Here is a 23,826-nt window from a genome sequence, read left to right as displayed (position 1 = left end):
TGTTTATGCCAGTCATGGCTCCGGTCCCAGGAACAGTAAAAATATGTTTTGCTCGGGAGTAAATGATAGGGTGGCCCCTCCCTTGCAGTTACTGGCTACCTAATGACAAGTCAGCCTTGCCGGGCGGTTCCTGTTGGCCCAGTTGCTCCATTTGGTCTCTTCCACAGCCCCCCTGTTTCTGCACACAGGGCTGGGTGTTGAAAACTGAAATGTGGGTTCTGTGATCGCCTGGGCTCTGAGTGGTCTCCCTGAGTTGGCAGTCCCGGGCCCTTTCAGTGGAGACTCAACGTTGAGTCTCCCAGGAAACAGGCATTACTCAGCTGAATCACACGATGCTTTTGCACACAGTTCTTTTTTTTTTTTTTTTTTTTTTTTTTGTGGTTTTTGGGTCACACCCGGCAGTGCTCAGGGGTTATTCCTGGCTCCAGGCTCAGAAATTGCTCCTGGCAGGCACGGGAGGACCATATATGGGACGCCGGGATTCGAACCGATGACCTCCTGCATGAGAGGCAAACGCCTTACCTCCATGCTATCTCTCCGGCCCCTGCACACAGTTCTTACGCACACAGACACACGCACACACCTGCTATGTGCGAACAGGCCTTGAGCTCTGCAGGCATGGTTTCTGGGACGGAGAAGAAAACAGGCAAAGAATAGACCTCTGAATCAAGCAAGAGTCTGGACTTGGGCCCAGAGAGATAGCACAGTGGCGTTTGCCTTGCAAACAGCCAATCCAGGACCAAAGGTGGTTGGTTCGAATCCCGGTGTCCCATATGGTCCCCCGTGCCTGCCAGGAGCTATTTCTGAGCAGACAGCCAGGAGTAACCCCTGAACAACGCTAGGTGTGGCCCAAAAACCAAAAAAAAAAAAAAAAAAAAAAGAGTCTGGACTTTTTTCTGGGTTGGCCTCAAAGGGCATTAGATTTGCTTGCCTGTAGCTGTTTCTCTACCTCTCCCTTGTCCACCTCTAAAATACACACACAGGTGCATCCAAACAGGCACACGACCCAAGGCAGGATGGAGTACACAGTATAGTCACGTGCTTCTTCCAAATAGGCCATCCTGGGGCACAGCAGGGAGGGCTTTTGCCTTGCACTCAGCAGGAGTGATTCCTGAGTGCAGAGGCAATGCTGGGTCTGGCCCCAAACAATAACAACAACAAGAAAAACAACAACAAAAATGCCTATTGCAGCAGGTAGGGCCTTGCCTGTGCACAACCCACCTGGGTTTATCCCCTAACATCACATAAGAGTCCCACGAGCCTGACAGGTGTGACCCAGTCAAGAAGCCCTGATCTCCCCCCAAATAAAACCCTCAAGCTCCCTTTTTGTTTTGTTTTGTTTTTTGGGGCTACACCTGGTGGTGCTCAGAGGTTACTCCTGATTCTGTACTCAGAAATCGCTCCTGGCAGGCTTCGGGGACCATATGGGATACTGGGGATTGAACCTGGGTCCTTCCCAGGTTGGCAGCTTGCAAGGCAAACACCCTACCACTGTGCTATCACTCTGCCGCCCCCCCCCCCAACTCACAAATTAACAAAACTGGAGTATTGGGGTGAGTGTGTGGGTGGAGAAGTGAGACTCCCAACTGGAGGGAGATCTTGGCCTTCTACTTTTTTATTCTGTCCCTTTTTCCTGGCTCCTCTGCATGCCTGTCCCTTCTCTGTACCCCAGATTCCTGGTCTGGTCAGCTCCCTGCCCACTGAAATTATCCCATATCCACTATATTTTTTCTCTTTCTTTCTTTCTTTCTTTTTTTTTTTTTTTTTTTTTTTTTTTTGGTTTTTGGGCCACACCCGGTAACGCTCAGAAGGTTACTCCTGGCTATGCGCTCAGAAATTGCTCCTGGCTTGGGGGACCATATGGGACACCGGGGGATCGAACCGCGGTCCGTCCAAGGCTAGCGCAGGCAAGGCAGGCACCTTACCTTTAGAGCCACCGCCCGGCCCTCTTTCTTTCTTTCTTTCTTTCTTTCTTTCTTTCTTTCTTTCTTTCTTTCTTTCTTTCTTTCTTTCTTTCTTTCTTTCTTTCTTTCTTTCTTTCTTTCTTTCTTTCTTTCTTTCTTTCTTTCTTTCTTTCTTTCTTTCTCTCTCTCTCTCTCTCTCTCTCTCTCTTTCTTTATTTCTTTCTTTCTTTCTTTCTTTCTTTCTTTCTCTTTCTTTTCTTTCTTTCTTTTGGTTTTTGGGCCACACTCGGCGGTGCTCAGGGGTTACTCTGGTCAGCTCCCTGCCCACTGAAATTATCCCATATCCACTATATTTTTTCTTTCTTTCTTTCTTTCTTTCTTTCTTTCTTTCTTTCTTTCTTTCTTTCTTTCTTTCTTTCTTCCTTCCTTCCTTCCTTCCTTCCTTCCTTCCTTCCTTCCTTCCTTCCTTCCTTCCTTCCTTCCTTCCTTCTTTCTTTCCTTTCTTTCTTTCTTTCTTTCTTTCTTTCTTTCTTTCTTTCTCTTTCTTTCTTTTCTTTCTTTCTTTTGGTTTTTGGGCCACACCCGGCGGTGCTCAGGGGTTACTCCTGGCTGTCTGCTCAGAAATAGCTCCTGGCAGGAATGGGGGACCATATGGGACACTAGGATTCGAACCAACCACCTTTGGTCCTGGATCGGCTGCTTGCAAGGCAAACGCCGCTGGGCTATCTCTCCCGGGCCCCATATCCACTATATTTAATCTTTCCTGAACCCTATAACTCTATTTAAAATTTGAATTTAATTTGGTGTTTAGGTCACACTTGATGTTGTTCCTGGTTTATTATTCCTGGCATTTGGCTTGAGGGGTGGGGGAAGAGTCACTCCTGGTGGTGCTCCTGGGAGCGGAGACAGGGTCAGGGATACAGTCTGGTTCTCCTGTGTGCGAAGCATGTGCTCCAGTATCCAGTTCCTCCCCGCTTCAGCCTCACTCGTGTTTCTTCCAAGTCGGGGTTCCTCAGGTACCCCATTTAATTGGCCCCTTGTAGGAGGTATCCATTTTCCTCCCGACAGCTGCTCCGTTGATTTTGAAGGCTTGGAAGGGAGCCTCGAAGATAAGGTTGGCCAGGGTGGAACCTGATAGGCACCTATATCACTCCCTGCCACCCCTTCCTGGCCACGACTTGCCCTTTCTGCCCCCACACCCGCCTGGCACAACAACCCTAGCAAGTTTAGAAGGCTTCCTCTGCAATGGGGAACAATACATTTCACAATCTGGGGGTGACGAAGGGGTTGGGGTGGAAGGCAGGAAAGGAGATGGGAATGTTCATTCAACATATAGGGACAGAGTCTTGGTTACAATGTAGGCGTCTGAGCTACTTTACTGTATGCAGAATATTCTCTTCTAGCGCAGAGGCAGGAGTAACTTCTGAGTGCCACCAGCTGTGGCCCAAAACCAATACAAAAATAATTTTTTTTGCATATTCTTTTTTTTTATTTTTTTGGTTTTTGGGCCACACCTGTTTGACGCTCAAGGGTTACTCCTGGCTATGCACTCAGAAATCGCCCCTGGCTTGGGGGGACCATATGGGACATCGGGGGATCGAACCGCGGTCCGTCCTACGCTAACGCTTGCAAGGCAGACACCTTACCTCAAGCGCCACCTTTTAATTTTAGGGGGATTGGAAGGGAGGTTGGGAGCACCCAGCAGTGCTCAGGGCTTATTTTAGGTTCACTTATTCCTGTCCACTGAGGTCTGGGATTGAACTAGGTGGGCTTGGACCCCTGAATGATCTCTCAAAACATTTTCCTCTGATGTGTGGTATATGAGGGCTTGTCAAGGGATAGTTAATATATCTGAGGAAAGTGGAGAAGGCAGGTAAAGAAAGCAGGGGTGGTGGATAGTGTGATATCACAGCAGGGTGGGCCTCTGCCTTGCAACTAAATGACCAGGGTTCAACTCCCAGCATCTCATATGATCATATGATTCCCCCCCCCCCCTCCAGCATCCAGGGGAGTGTGATTCCTGAGTGCAGTGCCAAAAGTAAGCCCTGAGCAATGCTTCTGAGCATTTTAGGCATTTCCCCCACCACCACCACCACTTTCTAGGCTAAAATATAGGGCAATATAGATGCTGGGGCGCCAGACCCACACGTGCCATTGTACCTGAGCTCTGAGTCTCGAAGGTCTGAGCCACCCCACCACCCCACACCGCCTCCCATCTCTGCAAACTGGGAGGAGCAGGAGGAAGAAGGAGCAGCGTGATTTCCTCGGGGACCCACAGGGGAAGGAAGGAGAACCCGAGCAGGGGGCAGGCCAGGTGGCATTCACGTGCTAATTAAACTGGGCATCAGCCAGCGCCCTCCCGGTGGGTCGTTCCAGGGGGGGGAAATGTGGGGGGAAGTACTGGAGTCTGTGCCAGCGCTAGTTTGGGGGTGATGAGTTCGAATCCAGGAAGGGGGAGCGGGGCACCATCTACATGGGCAAACAGCCCCCCGCAAGTGCATGCATCCCAACGCACCGAGGGGTCCCTGGAGCTAGCTAACAGCGGCCACGGGAACCTGCCGCTTGCCTGGGGGGGGGGGGGCCGCGTTCTGGAGCCCCTTTCCTGGGGGGGCGCTCAGGATGGAGCGAGCTCTTGGTGGGGTGGTTCGGGGCTCGGGCAGGGGAGGGCTGTGATGAGCCCGGGAGGGCCGAGATTGAGTCTCAAGGCCCGGGACTGAGATCGGGGTGAGATCGAGCGATTGGACCGAACCGGGCCGGAATGGGCCGAGAGCTAGTCTCTTGTCCCGGGACTGAGATCGGGGCGAGATCGATCGCTGCTGGATCGGGCCGAACTGGTTCGGGATCGACGGTGGGCCGAGACTGAGTCTCAAGTCCCGGGACTGAGATCAGGGTTCGAGATCGCTGGATCGGGCCGAACCTGGCCGGGATGGGTCGAGATGGAGTCTCATATCCCAGGACTGAGGTCGGGGCGAGCTCGATCGCTCCGAACCGGATCAGAACCGACGGCGGGCCGAGACGTGAGACTCAAGTCCCGGGACTAAGATCAGGGTGAGATCGCTCGATCGGGCCGAGACGGAATCTCATGTCCTAGGACTGAGATAGGGAGAGATCGACCGATCTATCGATCGGGCCGAACCGGATCGGAACCCACGGCGGGCAGAGACAGAGTCTCAAGTCCTAGGAATGAGATCGGGGTGAGATCGACCGATCGATCGGGCCGAACCGGGCCGGGACCGAGTCTCAGATCCCGGGACTGAGATCGGGGTGAGATCGAGCGATCGATCGGGCCGAACCGGGCCGGGACCGAGTCTCGTAGCCCGGGACCGAGATCGGGGTGAGCTCGATCGGGTCGAACCGGGCCGGGACCGAGTCTCAGATCCCGGGACTGAGATCGATCGCTCGATCGGGCCGAACCGGGCCGGGACCGAGATCGGGGGTGAGCTCGATCGCTCGCTCGGGCCGAACCGGGCCGGGACCGAGTCTCATATCCCGAGACCGAGATCGGGGTGAGCTCGTCCGATCGATAGGGCCGAACCGGGCCGGGACTGAGTTTGGGGTGAGCTCGATCGGGCCGAACCGGGCCAGGACCGAGATCGGGGTGAGCTCGATCGCTCGATAGGGCCGAACCGGGCCGGGACCGAGTCTCGTATCCCGAGACCGAGATCGGGGTGAGCTCGTCCGATCGATAGGGCCGAACCGGGCCGGGACCGAGTCTCGTATCCCGAGACCGAGATCGGGGTGAGCTCGTCCGATCGATAGGGCCGAACCGGGCCGGGACCGAGTCTCGTATCCCGAGACCGAGATCGGGGTGAGCTCGTCCGATCGATAGGGCCGAACCGGGCCGGGACCGAGTCTCATAGCCCGGGACTGAGATCGGGGTGAGCTCAATCGCTCGCTCGGGTCGAACCGGGCCGGGACCGAGATCTGGGGTGAGCTAGCTCGCTCGCTCGCTCGGGCCGAACCGGACCGGGGAATCGCCAGGCCGACGGCTGGGCCGGAGCGCCGGGGGGAAGCGGGCCGGGCAGGGCCGGGCCGGGCCTGCCGTGGGCGGGCGTGTGTTCCGAGGCGGGCCGCCCCTTGGGCGGGCTCCGTCCGCTCCGCCTCCCTCCCTCCCTCCGCGCCCCGTCCGCTCCGCCCCCCGGCCCGCCGCCCGCCCGCCCGCCCGCTCCTGCTCGCTCGGGAACGGGCCCCCCATGCGGATGTGACATTTCACGCCGCCGCCATTTTGAGAGCGAGCGAGCGAGCGAGCGAGCGAGCGGGCGAGCCGGCGAGAGAGCCGAGAGAGCGAGCGAGCGAGCCAGCCAGCGAGCCGAGCCCAGCCGAGCCGAGCCGAGGCGAGCCGGGCCGAGCCGAGCCGGGCCGGGCCGGGCCACGCGTCCGTCCAGCCGCCGCCGCCGCCGCCGGCCCGAGCGAGCGCGGGAGGGAGGCCCAGCCAGGCCGCAGCCCGGAGCGCGGCCGGCGACCCCGCAGAGCCCCGCAGGCCCGCCCCGGCCTCCGCCGCAGCCGCCCGCCCGGCCCGGCCCGAGGCGGGGCTGAGTCCGCGGCGCCCGCCCGGCCGCGCTCCGTCCCCGCCTGGCCCGCGGCGGCCCCGCAGCCCCGGCGGCGGGAGGAGGCGGGCCGGCGGCGGCGGCGGCGGCGGCGGCGGCGGCTGCTGCTCCTGCTCCTGCTCCTGCTTCTCCTCCCGCTCCCGCTGCAGCGGCTGCAGCGACTGCAAGCGCGGCGACTCGCCCCCCGCAGCACCGCCACCCCCGGGCCGCCCGGCCGCCTCGGCGCCGCGATTGGGCGCATCGCGAGCAAGTACGTGCGCGTCTCCCTGCCGCCGCCGCCGCCGCCGCCCGCCGCGGGCCAGCCCCAGCTCCAGCCCCAGCCCCGGCCCCGGCCCGTCCCCGCAGCCGCAGCCGCCGCCGCCGCCGTGCGGGACGACGACGACGAGGAGGAGGAGGAGGCCGCCCCGCCGCCGCCGCCGCCGCTGCCGCAGCTCCGGGGCCTCCCCGCCGCCCGCCTCCCCGGCCCGCCGGGCCCGCAGCCCCGGCCCCCGGCCGCCGGCGAGGCCCAGGCCGCGGCCGACATGAACCACCAGCAGCAGCAGCAACAGCAGCAGCAACAGCAGCAGCAGCAGCAGCAGCAGAAGGCGGGCGAGCAGCAGCTCAGCGAGCCCGAGGACATGGAGATGGAAGGTGAGGGCCGGGCCTGCTAGGATAGGACTGAGACGGGGAGGAGGAGGAGGAGGATGGGTTCAGGCCTGGAACGGGATCGGGGTCCCCTCTTGTGGCCCCGGGGTGCCCATGCAGCCCAGCGAGGGGCTCGCCATCCTTCCAGCCAGAGCTAGGCCAGGCCCGAACCCGGCCCCGGCCCCGGCTCCGGCTCCAGGGCCTCCTCCTTCCATTGCTCGGCCCGCAGCTTCGTCACGCCGCCGCCCCCCGCCAGCCACAAAGCGGCCACAAAAGCCCTGCGATGGGCCTGGGGTTGGGGAGCACCTGCCCCGCCAGGCAGGAGGGAACTGGGCACCTCCCCCTGACCACCACCATGACCCCATCTCCCATCTAGTTAGCCAAGCCAACCCTCCCAGGGTTCCCCCCCATTCCCAGACACCTGCCTGCCTGCCTGCTTGTCTGCAAGGGGCCCTGGCTGGCCGAGGGTGCTTGCATGCAGGCAGGCAGGCATGCGGCCTGCCCAAGCCCGGTAAGGTGCTTGCAAAGTTCACGTTCTTGGCAGCAGCCCCCCACCACCCCGCCCCCGCTTTGGGGGTCTTGTTTGTTTGCTGGGAGTGCTAAAGGGGCGAGCTGTCCCCTCCCCCAAGCATAGCAGCAGGTCGGTGGGGGTGGGCTCTCTGGTTTCCTCCCAAGGACAGAACCTTCATTTAAGCAAAGAGGGCCTGGGAAAGATCTGCTTCTTCTCTGCCTCCTCCGTTCCTTAGCTAGAGGGTCTCTCTTGGCTGCATCTATGAGCGCAGGGCACTAAAGCAAGCTGTTCGGGGAGGGGCTGCACTACCCCCAGGATGCCCTTCTACTGGCAAAGAATTGGACACCAGACTGGGAAAAGTGGGTTGAGAGTGTCTGGAATTCTGTCCTTGAGCTCTTTCCTGGGCCTTGCCCACCTGGAGTGACACCCAGGGCTGATGCTAAACTTCCAGTGTGACTCGTCTATTTCTCTGGAATGTCACTGCCCAGCCAGGCTGAAATCCAGCCTCACAGGCTTGTCCAATGGATGCCCCAAGACGCTGGCCCCAGGGCGGCTGGTGCGGGGACAGACTGGGACAGTAGTGAGGGTCCTGGGCCTATGTGTCTATCTACATACAATAAATATATCTATACATATGGGCAGCGCCTGAGAACACTTCAAAACAGAGCTGGGTGTGTGTGGGTGGGTGTGTGTGGCTGGCTGTCCACAAGTTGAGCATTTTAAAAACAGTAGAGTGGGAAGGGCCAGTGGGGGAGGAGAGAGGTAGATGGAAGAATGTGCCGGGAGCCTGAGGCCGGGGTGTCTTGCCCGGTCTCTTCCCTCATTGGGGTTCGATTTCCACATCAGACTGCCTGGGAAAAGTAGTTCCTAACATGGGGTTTCATCTGTGGCTTTTGTGGTCTCAAGCAGGCATGACGGTTCTAGGTACCCGATTCTACTTTGATGGGGGTGTGTGTGTGTTTCTTTTTGAATTCTGGCTTCATTATCCACAGATTTGGTTGCTTAGGGCTTAACCCCCTGCAGGTGTGTGTCCTGCAGACCTGCCTGAGTCTCCTCTTTATGGGTCTAGGTCCCTCTTCCCTATCCCCAATACCCCCCCAACCTGACCCCACTGCCAGCTGACTGGATTTTGTTTGCCCAGAAAACTCCTGTCCTGCTGCTGTGTTTGGGGTGCACTTGGGGGCCCCCCTCCGCCCCCCCCCCCCAGCTTCTGGTTGGCCTCTGTGTTTGGGAGCAGCAAGGGGGGTTAAGGGGGGGTTATGTGGCCGGGTGGGGTGGGGGAGTCCTCCACCTGGATTCCAGGAGGAACCTGTTTGGGTTTGATCAGCTTGAGGAAGGGAAAGTTGTGCCAGCCAACAGAGGTGCTTCCAGCGTGCCCCTTGGGGCCAGGGAGGTTTCGCAGGAGCCTGGGAGACTGGTTTGGTGGGTTTTGGGTTTTCCTATCAACAGGTCAATGCTGGGCAGCTTCCCGCCTGCTGCCTCCTCCTCCTCCTCCTCCTCCTCCTCCTCCTCCTCCTCCTCCTCCTCCTCCTCCTCCTCCTTCTCCTCCTTCTCCTCCTTCTCCTCCTTCTCCTCCTTCTCCTCCTTCTCCTCCTCCTTGCTTCTCCTGGGCCGATGTGAGCCTTGCAAGGCCAGAGAGCCTTTCTCCAACTGACACACTGCTCTTCGGGTGAAGGCCAGAGCAGCGAGACATGTGGGCCCTTCATCTGCCCAGGGTTGAGATGAGAGGGGAACCAGGGTGGGTGTGTGCCTGGCCTGGTTGGCATGCATTTTGCTGGGCAGTTTGACCATGTCCCCAACTCTCCCAAAGGTTCCACAGGACTGCCCACCTTCTCCCCCCATGTATCATTCCTTGTTGATCACTTCTGGGGTGTCTTTTTTGGGCTACCCCAGAGTTGGCTCTGCGAGGCACAGGACAACATCGAACCAACTTGGACCTGGTGCTTAGGCTCCCCCTCAGGATTCATCTCCGTCTCCGTGCTGGGTTTGGGGTGTAGGGGGGTGGGTTCTAGTGCCCCAGCAGTTGCGGGGAAACTAGCTGGCAGTTTTGAGTTACTTTATGGCCGAAACAGGTTTGGGTTGGAAGGAAAGCCAGTCCCCGCCTCAGGACACGTGCGCCCCGGTAAATGAAACCACCTGATTCTGTCCGAAATGCAATTTTTCTTTTTTCAAGTGGCACCGTAACAAGGCAAAAATCAAATCATCTGAGGCTATTGATTCTCTTCTGCCTTTAGCTCTGGTGGTGAGAACTCTGAGGAAGGAGCTGTTGGGCTCTGGGGGAACCCCCTGGGCATCCTCAATGGGTGCTGAGGGTGGCCAGTCTTGTAGTCTGACCAGAGCCAGAGAGGGGTGTCCTCTGGGACTGTCCTTGGGGAGGGTCTCGATGAAGCTCCCAGGCCCTGTGCCCTTTGGCCCCCAAAGTGGACTTTGCCTCCACATTGAATCTGTGTGACCCTTGTGTGTTCCGGTGTCTTGGGTGCGTGCCTCCTGGATGGGGAACGAGGCCATGCACACCCTTGCGGGCTGTGTCGGGAGAGTGTGGAGGTGCCGGGCCCTGAGCTTGGGACACAGGTGCGCTTATGGGGGTATAGGGTGGCTTTGAAGAGTTTGCTGGGTGCAGAGTTTGGGTCATTCAGTTGGTCCCCCACACGCACGAGGTCATTTGGATGAATCGAGGCCAGAGAGGACCAGGTCATTTAGCCTCGGGGCTGTGGGATGGTTCCCAGTTACTCTGGAGCCCCACATGCCCTTTCTAGCCTCTTGCCTTTGAGGATCATGCTGACACTTGACAATATTCTTTAACCTCAATTTCTGCTCCCCAGTTCCGGCAGCCCAGGAGATGAGTTCTCCCCCCCAGAGGCGCTTGCTGCCTCCACTGGGGTCCCCTCCTCTTCTGCATGGGGCATCTCAGACTTGGGGTTCCCCACTGACCGGCTGTACCTCCTCTTGGAATTCGGACATGTCCTGGAAAGGTGGTTTTAAATCCCCAAACTGTATGGTGGCTGTTGGAGCCACTTCACCTGTCCGGTGCCAGCCACATTTTCTGGCCAGTGGCCTCCCGGTCGAGCTGCAGACTGTGGGGACTGCTCAGTGGGGCCTGGTGCCCTTTGTGTGTAGCCCTGAACCCGCACTGCATGGATGCCCCAGCCCTACTTAGCCTTGTGACTCTTCACGAAAGTGGCAGGGACATGGCGGTGGCCCTTTGGGTCACAGGAGGTTATGTGGTGCCTTCCTTGGATTTGTCAGTGTTCATGGGCCTGGCGTTTCAGAGTCGGGGACTCCGCCAGCAATCAGTGGGTCAGTGCTCCATAAATGTCATGTCCCGAGTGACTTGGAAAGTTGGAGGAGGCAGAAAGATGCCACGAGCGTAGGCCAGGGAGCTGGTCAGATTGTTTTTCTCCTAAGTTCGTTCACACATACCTGGGCCTATGTGAAGTCAGATGTGTTTAAATCCTCTCCCTCTCTTTATTTTTTTATTTTTTCCAGTTTTTGGGTCACACCCAGCAGCGCTCAGGGGTCACTCCTGGCTCTGTGCTCAGAAATTGCTCTTGGTAGGCTCAGGGGAACACATGGGATGCCGGGATTCAAACTGGTGTCTGTCGTGTGTTGGCAGCGTGCAAGGCAAACACCCTATCATTGTGCTATCTTTCCGGCCCTCCCTCCCTCTTTCTTTTTCTCTTCCCCCCACCATCCGAGCTACGAGCAGGTGAGAACCATGGGCCTACTGAGCTAGGGAACATGCACCCCTGGAATGAGAGGTTGGAGGCCTGCGCTGAGGCTGCTTCAGATGTAGGGGTAGCTGAAATAAAAGTCTTTTCAGTTTGGGGGTCCACACTTGGTGGTACTCAGGGGTTATTCCTGATTCTTCATTCAGGAATTACTTCTAGTAGTGCTCAGGGGACCATGTGGGGTGCTGGGGATCAGACCTGGGTCTGTTAGAAGGGGATAGAGAGATGCGACCCTAGCATTCTGGTAGCTAGCTGAATAAGCTCCCTTGCTTTTTGCGTTACTGCTGTCTCCCCCCCTGGTCTTTGTGGCTCGGATCTTGAGTCTGGAGCTAACAGGTTGACTGCATGCGAAGCCAGTGCCCTGCTCGCCATGTCGATTATTCTAGCCCCCTGGGTACAGTTTTCTCTCTGGACACCAGAGCTGGGACTCTATCCAGGTTCCGAGGGATGGAGCTGGGATCCCCAGAACCAGCCTGAAACTCCAGGGAAAATATCGAGATGTCTTTTCCTCTGGGTGGGTGCATGCATGTGGTTTTGACTAAGTGGATTACCCATCTTGGTACCAGGCTTGTCTGGGTAGGAACCAACTCCTCTAGCCTCTCCCCCTGCTGCCCTCTTGGGGGACATTCCTAGAAAAGTTGGGGAGCAGCTCCCACAGACCTGTGGTGTGGTCACCCACCTACCTTGCAAACGTTCCTCTCAGTAGGACTGTGGGGAATGTGCCATATTCCAGGATTCTTAAGTGACCCTTTTCTGGCTGTTTTAAAATCAGCACATGCAACCCTCACTGCTTTCTCACCGTGTCCACAGGATCGCAGGACTGGGCCCTTTCAGTGCAGGGGCTGATACTAAGCTTCTTGCTACTTGGGGCTGCTGTTTCAGATGTGTGCAGCCGAGCTTATGGTGCCCGAGACCCCATCATCATGGCCCTTGTGGGCCTGCAAGTTCTCCTTCGAGAAGAGAGATTGGTCCTGGAAGAGTCCTGGTCGGTGCTGTGCAGTTCTGTGCCCATATTTTGCACCCATCTTGCCTGGAGCCAACCCCCCCACCCACCCAGAGACACCACACAGGTGCAGAGCAGGTGATGGGCTGAACCTGGGCTCTGTAAGACGGGTCTATTGGGTTGTTTCCAGGACACACTCAGCGTGGGAAAGATGGTGTGTGCCCGAGAAGAGCAAAAGTCACAGCTGGTGACAAAGGGGGGTCCTGGGAGAGCCGTGTGGAGTAGAGCTGGTTCTGGACTGTGTGTGAAGGTGCATCAGGGTCAGAGAGAGTAGCAGGCTGGACACAGGCTCTGCACGGTCCCCTGAGTGATAACGCAGCAGTAGGGCGTTTGCCTTGCACGCAGCCGATCCAGGACAGACGGTAGTTTGAATCCCAGCATCCCATATGTTCTCCTGTGCCAGCCAGGGGCGATTTTTGAGCACAGAGTCAGGAAGTAAATCCTGAGCGCTGCCAAACAAAACATACATAGAACTGAAAAATATCGAGTTCCATTTCTTTTTTTTTTTTTTTTTTTTTTTGGTTTTTGGGCCACACCCGGTGACGCTCAGGGGTTACTCCTGGCTATGCGCTCAGAAGTCGCTCCTGGCTTGGGGGACCATATGGGACGCCGGGGGATCGAACCTCGGTCCGTCTCCTAGGCTAGCGCAGGTAAGGAAGGCACCTTACCTCCAGCGCCACTGCCCGGCCCCCGAGTTCCATTTCTTTATGTTGGGAGCACACATCCAGCAATGCTCAGGGGTCACCCTGGCAGGCTCTGGACCACATGTGTTGCTGGGGGGCTGAGTCCCTGAATTGGCCGTCTGCAAGGCCAGCACCCTTCCCACAGTCCTCTTGATTTGGCCCCATAACTCCTCGTTTTTTGTACTCAGGGCAGGTGCAGGGGTCAGCTGGGGGAATGCAAAGTATGAAGTGCTCCCCTGACCAACTTGGCCCATGAACTCGAGTCTCGCTTCTGGCTGGGCTGAACCCCGCTCAGACCCGCCGACGAGGCTTGCCTCACGGACAGCGCGTGGATCGGCATGCCACAGGCTCCCCGATGCTTGGGAAGTTGTTGCTTCCCTCTGGGTGTCGGAGTCCACACCAGGTGGTGGTCCCGGAGCTCCTCTTGAATGGTGCTGGGGACTGAACCTTGGGATTCTGGGGTGCATTTCTTCTGGTGAGGTTCTTTGGGAGACCACCCTGACATTATTCAAGGGGTTCCTCCTGGCTCTGCACTCAGGAATCACTCCTGGCAGTGCTCGGGGACCAGAAGAGATGCTAGGGATCAAACCTGGGTCAGACACATGCAAGGCAAGTGTCCTCCCCACTGTGCTAACACTTCGACCCCCTCGGAAGGTTTTTTTTTTTTTTTTTTGGTTTTTGGGCCACACCCGGTGACGCTCAGGGGTTACTCCTGGCTATGTGCTCAGAAGTTGCTCCTGGCTTGGGGGACCATATGGGACACCGGGGGATCGAACCGAGGTCCGTCCAAGGCTAGCGCAGGCAAGTCAGGCACCTTACCTTTAGCGCCACCGCCCGGCCCAGGTTTTTTTTTTTTGTTGTTGTTTGTTTGTTTGTTTTTTTGGGTCACACCCGGCAACGCTTCAGAGGTTACTTCTGGCTCTATGCTCAGAAATCACTCCTGACAGGTTCGGGGGACCATCTGGGATGCCGGGATTCGAAACACTCCTGCATACAAGGCAAACGCCCTACCTCCATGCTATCTCTCCGGCCCACTCAGAAGATTCTTAAAGCCATTTTGCAAAATTTACTCCCCAGTGTGTCTCATGAACTTCATAGCCGGGTCCCCCCACCCCCAAAGGCACAGCAATGCGCATATGAGCTGTAGATAACATGGCAGGTCCTGTTTCCATGTGAGACCCCCCCCCCCCCCCCCAGTGAAGGGTGGACATATGATCAAGACAACACTGGTCCCTTGTTGGAAGGGTCACAGCTGAGGGGCTCATGTAGAGATTGCACCTTCCTCCAGGTCCTGCTCAGGGACTCCTGGTGCCTAGTGAGGGTGTCTGGGGAGGGAAAAGGTTCTCAGTGAGCCCCCCTCAAGTCAGTACAATTATGTTGTCTGGGCCTAGCTTTTTTTTTTTTTAGGGGGGACCCACACCCCATGACCGCAGGAGTTACTCCTGGCTATGTGCTCAGAAATCGCTCCTGATTTGGGGGACCATATGGGACCCCTCAGGGATCGAACTGTGGTCCATCCTAGGTCAGCTACATGTATGGCAAATGCCCTACCGCTTGCGCCACCATTCTGTGGGTCCAGCCTCTTAAGACTTGTTTCTGCTACGGGCCAGACTGGCACTCACCTGTCCAGACCAGTGGGGATGGTGCCATGGACTGGTGCCCATCATCCCTGAACCCGTGGTTGGCAAGCGCTTATCTGGGCCACCCAGTCTGTGGCAGTAGAAGGCAGCAGCTGGGCACCTCACACATGCTTGGGAGGCATCTCTGAGCAGGGCAGCAGGCCAGGCATGGCGTGTACCCGAAGGTGACATGGTGCTGTCCATTGGCCACCCCTGGCCAAGGAGCACACACTGCCGCCCTCACTTCCTGCAAATACCCCTGTGTGAGACTCAGCCAGTTGGTCCCAGAGAGCACCCCCCTCCCCCGGTTACAGAAGTGGCCCCAGCTGTGATCTTCTGAGACGGGCACCTTTGCGGTTCGCCGCAGGCTTTGAATAGGGAAAGTAGATGCTGCCCCACTCGGTAGGTGGCACCGGGCAGCCAAAGGAGACCCTGGGGGCCAAGCACACTTGCTTTGCTTGGTCTAGAGCAGTGCTTCTCAATTATTTTCTGTCATGCCACCCTAGAAAGAAGAAAACATTTTTTGCGGGGCTGGTGAGGTGGCGCTAGAGGTAAGGTGTCTGCCTTGCAGGCGCTAGCCAAGGAAAGGACCACGGTTCCATCCCCCGCGTCCCATATGGTCCCCCCAAGCCAGGGGCAATTTCTGAGCGCTTAGCCAGGAGTAACCCTTGAGCATCAAAACGAGTGTGGCCAAAAAAAAAAAAAGAAAACATTTTTTGCGACCCCCCCCCCCCCCGTGCGACTGTAAATAGTATCTTTATTAAAAACCTTTAACCTGCAAAACTTTTTTGTTTTTGTTTTTGTTTTTGGGCCACACCCGGCGGTGCTCAGGGGTTACTCCTGGCTGTCTGCTCAGAAATAGCTCCTGGCAGGCGCGGGGGACCATATGGGACACCGGGATTCGAACCAACCACCTTTGGTCCTGGATCAGCTGCTGTGCTATCTCTTCGGGCCCTGCAAAACATTTTTTTTTTTTTTTTTTTTTTTTTTTTTTGGGTCACACCCGGCAGCACTCAGGGGTTACTCCTGGCTTCATGCTCAGAAATCGCTCCTGGCTGACTTGGGGGACCATATGGGACGCCGGGATTCGAACCAATGACCTTCTGCATGAAAGGCAAATGCCTTACCCTCCATGCTATCTCTCCAGCCCCGCAAAACTTTTAATTAGAGGTGATGTCTGGATTCATGGCTACAATGAGCACATTTTGCAATGCATAGCTTTCGAAGCGGGGTTTGAAGCAGGACACAGCAACTCTCAGCTCCAGAGACATACTGAGACATAAACTGGGGCTTATAGCTTGTTATGACAGTGTTCGCCGAGGTCAAATGTGTCCCCCTTTACGGAGCCTTGAGCCCCCCCCCGGGGGAGGGGCATGCCCCACTATTTGAGAACCACTGGTCTAGAGTCACCCTGGGGCCTGTCAGGGCCCCATGATGCTGTCAGAAGGAGCTGCACAGCAGGCGCCACCCTACCCCGGGCCCTCCCACCTCAGCCAGTTTCTCAGGAGCGGCTTTCCCAAGGTGGAAGGAATCTGGGTCAGAGGTGCGGGCGCCCCATGTTCCCTTCTCCCCTGTATGTGGGGGGGGGGGGCAGAGGAAGGGGGAAGCACAGTTTGAATATTGCTTTTGGTTCTTACTGTCACTGTGAACTTAAGCATCAAATTCAGGGCTTTGGAGCAAGGAGGGGACTTGACTTGGCACATGGTCGACTGGACTAGACCCCCAGCACCCCATATGGTCCTCTGAGTATGCCCAGGTATGGCCCCGAAAGACAAACCAAAGGGAAACAATAAAAACGCCAGATCTTAGGCCAGCTCTGGGACCTGGAGCCAGCTCATGGATAGTGCATAGACCTTTAGAAATGTCAGGGAACCATGGCACAGCAGGGATTGTCAGTGCCAGGAAGCCAGGCAGGGATGGATGTCGGTCATGCTAGCAGGCCAGGCAGTCCTCAGTGTGTGGCTTCTCTTGCAGGGTCTATTCTAAGTTCACAGATTCGTCGTCTTGGTCTTTGTCTTTAGCACTCAAGTGGATTGCAGACTCAAGAATAGGGAAGGAGGCGCTGGAGACAGAGATAAAGAAGGAATGGTTGAGGGACCAGACAGTGGGGAAGGGGTTTGCCTTTGCAAGTGCTGATCCCCAACATCCCATCTGGTCCCCCAAGCACTGCCAGGAGTCATCGCTGAGCACAGAACCAGGAGTAACTCCTTAGTGCTGCCTGGTTTGGCCAATAAACAACAACAACAAAAAAAGAATGGTTATGGGGAGGTCAAAGACCTTGGGTGGCATGAGGAGATCCCAGAACCCTTGAGAACCGAATGGGCGGGCCGGGCGGTGGCGCTAAAGGTAAGGTGCCTGCCTTGCCTGCGCTAGCCTTGGACGGACCACGGTTCGATCCCCCGGTGTCCCATATGGTCCCCCAAGCCAGGAGTAACCCCTGAGCGTTACCGGGTGTGGCCCAAAAACCAAAAAAAAAAAAAAAAAAGAGAACCGAATGGGCATGAGCTCCTTTGACATGTTTTTTTTTGGTTTGTTTGTTTTTTTTTTGTTTTGTTTTTTTTGTTTTTGGGCCACACCCTGTGACGCTCAGGGGTTACTCCTGGCTATGCGCTCAGAAGTTGCTCCTGGCTTCTTGGGGGACCATATGGGACGCCGGGGGATCGAACCGCGGTCCGTCCTAGGCTAGCGCAGGCAAGGCAGGCACCTTACCTCCAGCGCCACCGCCCGGCCCCGCTCCTTTGACATGTTAGGCCAGGCCAGGCCTTCAGAGAGGCCATGTGTCCCTTGGTCACATGGTCCCTTTGAACTCCTGGATGGTCCCACATTGGCTGGGCGTGGAGCCCATAGAGTTTTGATGGGGTTCAGCTTGCCCTGTATGGAGGCTGGCGGCCTTCCGGGGAGTTGTTCAAACATCTGGAATCGCCTTCGAGACCTTTTCGTCAAGGTGTGTATTTGGGCCTCACGCTGGTGCTCATGGGACGGGGGACGGGGTGACATGCACACTGGCCCTTGATTCACTGCTCCCCAGAAATTCTTTAGCTGTTTGTGCCCTTTGTCATTTGGCAGTAGGGAGGACTCTTGCCCATGCTGAGTCTGTGCCCCCTATGGGCAGAGACTCCTCAGCTCCAAGGGCAACTGAGCTCAAGGACACCCCCCCCCCCCCCCGGGTCCTATGTGGTCGCCACTAACCGCGTGCAGCCAATGGATTCTGTCCACGTCACACGTGCTCAGGAACCACACGTGGCGGGTGAATTTAAAGCCAGTCATAGCCTGTAAGGTTAAGCACCTGCATATGGTTCCCCTTTCTGCTGTACCCCAATGCCCTGGAGACTTCTTCCCCTTACCACAGGAAGTGACCTGGCACTCTGCCTGCAGCTCTGGGCACCCCCAGGAGCTGGGCTTTTGGATCCACTTTCTGAAATGTGTGTTTGCTTCTGGTTAGAATCCATGGAGAACTTCGGCCTGTGCTGACTTGGAAAGGAGCTTCCTGGTCACTGTACTCCAGCCTTCCTGGTTTCAGGAGACAGAGGTTCACAGCTGCCTCTGTGCCCACATCAGGCTTCTTAGTGCTTTTCTTGTTTGCTTGTTTTTTTTTGTTTTTTGTTTTTTGTTTTTTTGGTTTTTGGGCCACACCCGTTGACGCTCAGGGGTTACTCCTGGCTATGAGCTCAGAAGTTGCTCCTGGCTTGGGGGACCATATGGGACACCGGGGGATCGAACCGAGGTCCGTCCAAGGCTAGCGCAGGCAAGGCAGGCACCTTACCCCTTGCGCCACTGCCCGGCCCCTGCTTGTTTGTTTGGTGATGGTTTTGGGGGCTCACTCAGGGCTCATTTGGTGACACATTCAGGTTACTCCTGGCAGGTTCGGGGGAGCATATGGGATGCTAGGGATCGAACCTGGGTCAGCAGCATGTAAGGCAAACAAACATCCTCCTTACTGTGCTGTCGCTCCATCCCCCTGGATTTTGTTTCTAGAGTTACACTGCTCAGGGCTTACTCCTGGATCTGCTCAGGAATTATTCCTGGCAGTGCTTGGGGGGGACCCTATCTCTGGCCAGCCATGTGCAAGGCAGGTGGCCTCCCTGCTGTCCTTCAGCCCCGACTCCTTACTGAGCACCTGCCCCCATCTCTATCTTGCATCTTGCTCCCTCCCATGAGTTCTGGGCGGGGGGGGGGGGGGGTGTCCAGCACAGCCAGGGAAGTTGGTGTGGGAGTAGGTCCCCACTGCCTTCCTGTGCCGAGGTGTGGAACACGACTGCTGGGTTGTGCCAGGCTCTTTGGTTCCCACCTGGGCTGGTGAACACTTGTCTTCTCCAGTTCTGTCCCTGGTGCACATACAGACGTGGGGTCCCATGGCTGCAGCTGCCCTCTTGGATCCCCTCTTTCCTGGTGCTCTCTTCCCTAGCAACCCCTTCAGCCAGACCCCCTCCACCTGCCCATTTTGAACCCCAAAGTTTGAAGGTAGAAAGTGGCAGCGAGCAAGCACAGCAGCCTGAGAACCACAGCACCCTTGGGGGCCAGTGCCTGCAGTGAGGGGGTCTCTCCAGCCAGCTTGCCATCTGTGTCCAGAGCTGTGATCCACTGACCATCTGCAGCCCCCTCTGACCCCATGATCTTCCTTGGCCTCCTGATGTCCTGTGGTTGTACAGTCAGGGCTGAGGGAGAAAGGCTGGGCAAGTTGAAGGCTGTGTAGGCCCGAAGCTTCCTCCAGGGCCCGGAGAAGGTTGTCCAGGCAGGTGGGGAGCAGGAGGAGGTGCAGGGCATGGACTCAGGGTCCCTGTGGTTATCCCCCTGCAGCTCCCCTAGGGCCCTCTTTGACCTACAACCCCAAAGTTGGGGGTAGGGGGACCGGTCCCAACTCTGCGGTTCTTCTCCTGCCCTTCCTGTGCAGAAATCATGTTCCCCCACCCCACCCCTGGGTGGCTGTGTCTTGCTCAATATTATATCCTTGTTTCTTCGGCTTGAAGGTGTTTGGCTTCTTAAATTGGTTCTGAGGGTTACAGTTGTGGATTTGGGGATCACCTTGGCAGTCCTCCAGGGATAGTGAGGTGCTGGAGATCAAGGCTAAGGCACATAGAAGTGGGCATACACCCCACCCTTTTCACTCCGTAACACTGCTCCAGGTTCCTTTTCAGTTTCTGAAGCTCTGCTAAGGGTCACTCTTGGCGAGTTGTTTGGGGTTGTTTGGGGTGTCGCCAGGAGTGCCAGGGCTCAGTGATTTTGGTCCTCCTGCTAGCTTGTCAGATGCTCAGCCGTTTTGATCTCTGGCCCACTTATTTTTTTGTTTTGTTTTTGTTTTGTTTTGAAATAACTTTTGATTTGGACTGAGCTGAGGTTTGTTTCATGGTGTTCCCACGCTTGCCCGCCCGCTCCTGCCTGGTTTTCCTGGTCAGCAAACTCTGCACTGAAAGAGTGAAAGGCCCTACTCCAGCGCTGTTTTATCCTGACCCCCACTTTCTGTCCGCACCTCTTGTCTGGGAAGGTGCCTCTCTGGAATAAAGACTGAATCCTCAAGCCAGAATTTTGTGGAGTTTTGGTGGGCGGCTGGGGGGGTGGGGAAAGAATGCAGAGGGTAGAGCTCCTGGAGGTTCTAAGGAGTGACTCTGGTGTGATGTGGCTGAGGGAACCCGCCCCGCATTCTGCCATAGCACCATGCAGGGGAGGCAGGCATGGCGGGGATCCACCGACGGGGACAAGAAGGTGAGGCTCCCCTCCCGCTTGCCGCCCTTCCTTGCCACCCATCCCCACTATTTGGATGCACCCCCACGACCTCCATTGTGTCTGTTTGGCGCTCTTGATGGTGGTTCCGTCTCCGATGACAATGGGGCCAGGAGTCGGGGTGGGACCATTGCTGTGACCTCAAGACTTGTGTGTTGTCTTTAATGGGGTCTTCCCTGTGCCCTGCCCTTTTTTGTCTGTGGGATATCCTGTGTGTTAGCAAATCCTACATGGCCCAGGCAGCATGTACTGGTGCGGGCCAGTCTGTGTCAGGGCTGTGCAGGTTTGGGGGCACGGTCAGAGTCTTGATGGCATGACAGAGCCAAATCGGGGGTTATATCAGTATAGGGTGGGTGCCTCGCCATTCGTGTGGCAGCGACCCAGGTGGGGCTAGGTACCTAGGCCAGTGGTTCTGTGCTATGACATCACAAATAGAAGTGGGCAGAGTTGTGTAGTATATATATATATATATATATATATATATTTGGTTTTGGGGTACACCAGGTGATGCTCAGGGGTTACTCCTGGCTATGCGCTCAGAAATCGCTCCTGGCTTGGGGGACAATATGGGACACCAGGGATTGAACTGAGGTCTGTCCTGGATCAGCTTTGTGAAAGGCAGACACCCTACTGCTGGGCTATCACTCCGGCACCCAGAGTTATTTAATAAAGGCCTAGACACCCTATTTTCAGCCTTGGACTGAGTTGGGTGGCCTTGGCGTTCTTAAAGGTGCCCTTTTATGGGCATAAGAGAACAAGGACTAGGAAGCCGGCTGTGAGGCCATCTTACCCCTGCAGGCCTGGGTGTCTTCCCTTCCGGGTAGCAAGTGTCCTACACACAGTTGGCATGTCCTGGACCTTTTTGTCCTCTTATTCATGACATTTTCACATATTCCTAATAAAATGAGCTCATGGAAGCTGCTCGTTGGAGGTATTCTGCATTCCCATTGATGCCTGCTAAACTGTTCCCAGTCCTGCTATTGGAGATAGTTTTGGGTTTTTTGGGGGGGGTGTCGGTTTTTGGGGGTTTTCAGGATTTACTCCTGGCTCTGTGCTCAGAAATCACTCCTGGCAGGGTCAAGGGACCATATGGGACTGGATGCCGGGATTCGAACCACCATCTTTCCTGGGTGGACTGCATGCAAGGCAAACACCCTTCTGCTGTGCTATCTCTCAGGCCCTATTGGGGCTAGTTTTGTAAAATCAGTGTAAAAATCAGATGTAGCCCTAGAGCTAGAGGCAAGTTGACCTGCCTAGGAAAGCTCCCGCCAAGCTGGCCTGTCAATTTGTAGAGAAGCACACACACAAACTGACCCTGCCCTTGTCTCTAACGGTATAGAGGTGGTAGCCCAGGTGTTTGGTGAAGTCCTAGCACTGTACCCAGGGCGGGGTTGAGCCCCTGGGATTTGACCACGTCTTCATTACAGTTTGTCCTCTGGAGGATCTGACTGTTCCAGAGTTGCCCTTGCAGTCCCCTGAGCTATTAGCGTCCTTCTGCATAGCCCCTGTTCCTGGGGCATGAGTCCCAGGGTGGACTCTCACTGTGGACTCTTCCACTCTGAGGGTTTCCTTGGCCAGTACTCCATTCCTCCTTGTGCCTAGTGCAAGATATTTCCTGCTCTCGGCTGCACATGGGGTCCAGATCTGTCTTGAGAGCTGTTCTGTTCTGTTTTGTTTTCTTTTGGGTCACACCCAGCAGCTCTCAGGGGTTACTCCTGGCTCTGTGTTCAGAAATTGCCCCCAGCAGGCTCGAGGGACCATATGGGATGCTGGGATTTGAACCACCATCCCTCTGCATGAAAGGCAAACACCTTGCCTCCATGCTATCTCTCCTGCCCCGAGAGCTCTTCATGTCCCCAGCACACGTCCAGTTTAATGGCCCAGGCGAGCCTGTGTGGGGCACCTTCTTCCTGCTCTCTGGCCACTGCCGATTTCTGCATGGCAGCCCTTTATTTTTTCCACGTAGTCGTGAGTGAGCTGGACTGTCCCTGTGAGATCTCACATAACTTTCTACTTGAGATGGGGTAGGGACCTGAAAAAAAGTAACCCCGTTCCCAGGTTCTGGGGGAACCAAGGAATATGTGTTCATATTTTTTTTTTTTTTATGTGTTCATATTTTAAAGGTGACAGAGTTGTTACTTATGGGGAAGTGGGGAGTGTTTTAGTGGATAAAGAAACTGAGTGTAGAAAGATGGAAATGGTCAAAAATTTGGTTGGAGGAACTGTGTCTATGCTGCTTGGAGGAATGCCCTGGGCTGTGTATGGGGCCTGACCAGTGTCTGAGAGCTTAGTGGAGCAGTTAAAGGGGCGCTCTCCATGGTGCTGAAACCCACGTAGCTCACAGCCTCCTGGAGAGGCTCTTGAGATGCAGGACTTGGACACAGCTGTGGTGCCAGTTTAAAACTAACACACAGGGGCCAGAGAGATAGCATGGAGGTAGGGCATTTGCCTTGCATGCAGAAGGTCGGTGGTTCAAATCCCGGCATCCCATATGGTCCCCTGAGTCTGCCAGGAATGATTTCAGTAACCCCTGAGCGCGGCTGGGTGTGACTCAAAAATAAAAACAAAAACAAAAACAAAACTAACACACATACATGGTGCTGGAGCAATAGCACAGCAGGGAAGGCACTTGCTTTGCATGTGGCCAACTCAGGTTCCATCCCTGGCATCCCATATAGTCCCCCGAGCCTGCCAGGAGTGATTTCTGAGTGCAGAGCCAGAAGTAACTTAACCGTGAGCATCACTGGGTTGGCCCAAAAACCTAAACTCAGGGGTTACTCCTGGCTCTATGCTCAGAAATCACTCCTGGCAGGCTCCAGACCAAGCCTTACCTTCATGCTATCTCTCTGGTCCCTAAAAAAATATTTTTTGATTAAAAAATACTCCATGGGGCCGGGCGGTGGCGCTAAAGGTAAGGTACCTGCCTTGCCTGCGCTAGCCTTGGACGGACCGCGGTTCGATCCCCCGGTGTCCCATATGGTCTCCCAAGCCAGGAGCAACTTCTGAGCACATAGCCAGGAGTAACCCCTGAGCGTTACCGGGTGTGGCCCAAAAACCAAAAAAAAAAAAAAAAAAAAAAAAAAAAACTCCAACTTGAAGTAGAAATTCCATTTCCCTGGAGTGTCTGGGACAATCTGGCCCCAATTTTTTTTTTTATTGGTTTTGGTTTTGTTTTGGGGGTCACACCTGGTGATGCTCAGGGATTACTCCTGGCTATGCACTCAGAAATTGTTCCTGGCTTGGGAGCCCATATGGGATGCTGGGGATCAAACCTCGGTCCATCCTAAGTTAGCACATGCGAGGCAAACACCCAGCTGCTTATGCCACCACTCTGGCCCATGGCCCACTGTTGGTTGCATTGAGCAGTTCTGGAACATAGGTGTAGCCGATGGTGGGTGACGTTTTGGTTGTTAACTACTTTTTCTATCGTGAGTCTCACCACTTTTCCCCACCCCACCCCTTTTCAGGCCGTGACCCTGTGGTCCTCCC

General features: G+C 56.0%; 1 protein-coding gene across 1 annotated transcript in view; it reads left to right on the top strand.

Moving 5' to 3' along the window:
- The first annotated feature begins 6,966 nt into the window (after positions 1 to 6,966).
- The window catches only part of USP7 (ubiquitin specific peptidase 7), a 41,848-nt gene continuing 24,988 nt past the window's right edge, over positions 6,967 to 23,826 (top strand). Inside the window, exon 1 of the mRNA XM_049768434.1 lies at positions 6,967 to 7,081. Coding sequence (XP_049624391.1) covers positions 6,973 to 7,081 — 109 coding nt within the window. The 5' untranslated portion in view covers positions 6,967 to 6,972. The remainder of the gene's footprint in view (positions 7,082 to 23,826) is intronic.

Source organism: Suncus etruscus, chromosome 2 (genome assembly GCF_024139225.1).
Source record: "Suncus etruscus isolate mSunEtr1 chromosome 2, mSunEtr1.pri.cur, whole genome shotgun sequence".
Lineage (NCBI taxonomy): Eukaryota > Metazoa > Chordata > Mammalia > Eulipotyphla > Soricidae > Suncus > Suncus etruscus.
Note: the sequence above shows the minus strand (reverse complement) of the source record. Positions and strands in the feature narration are given on the sequence as shown.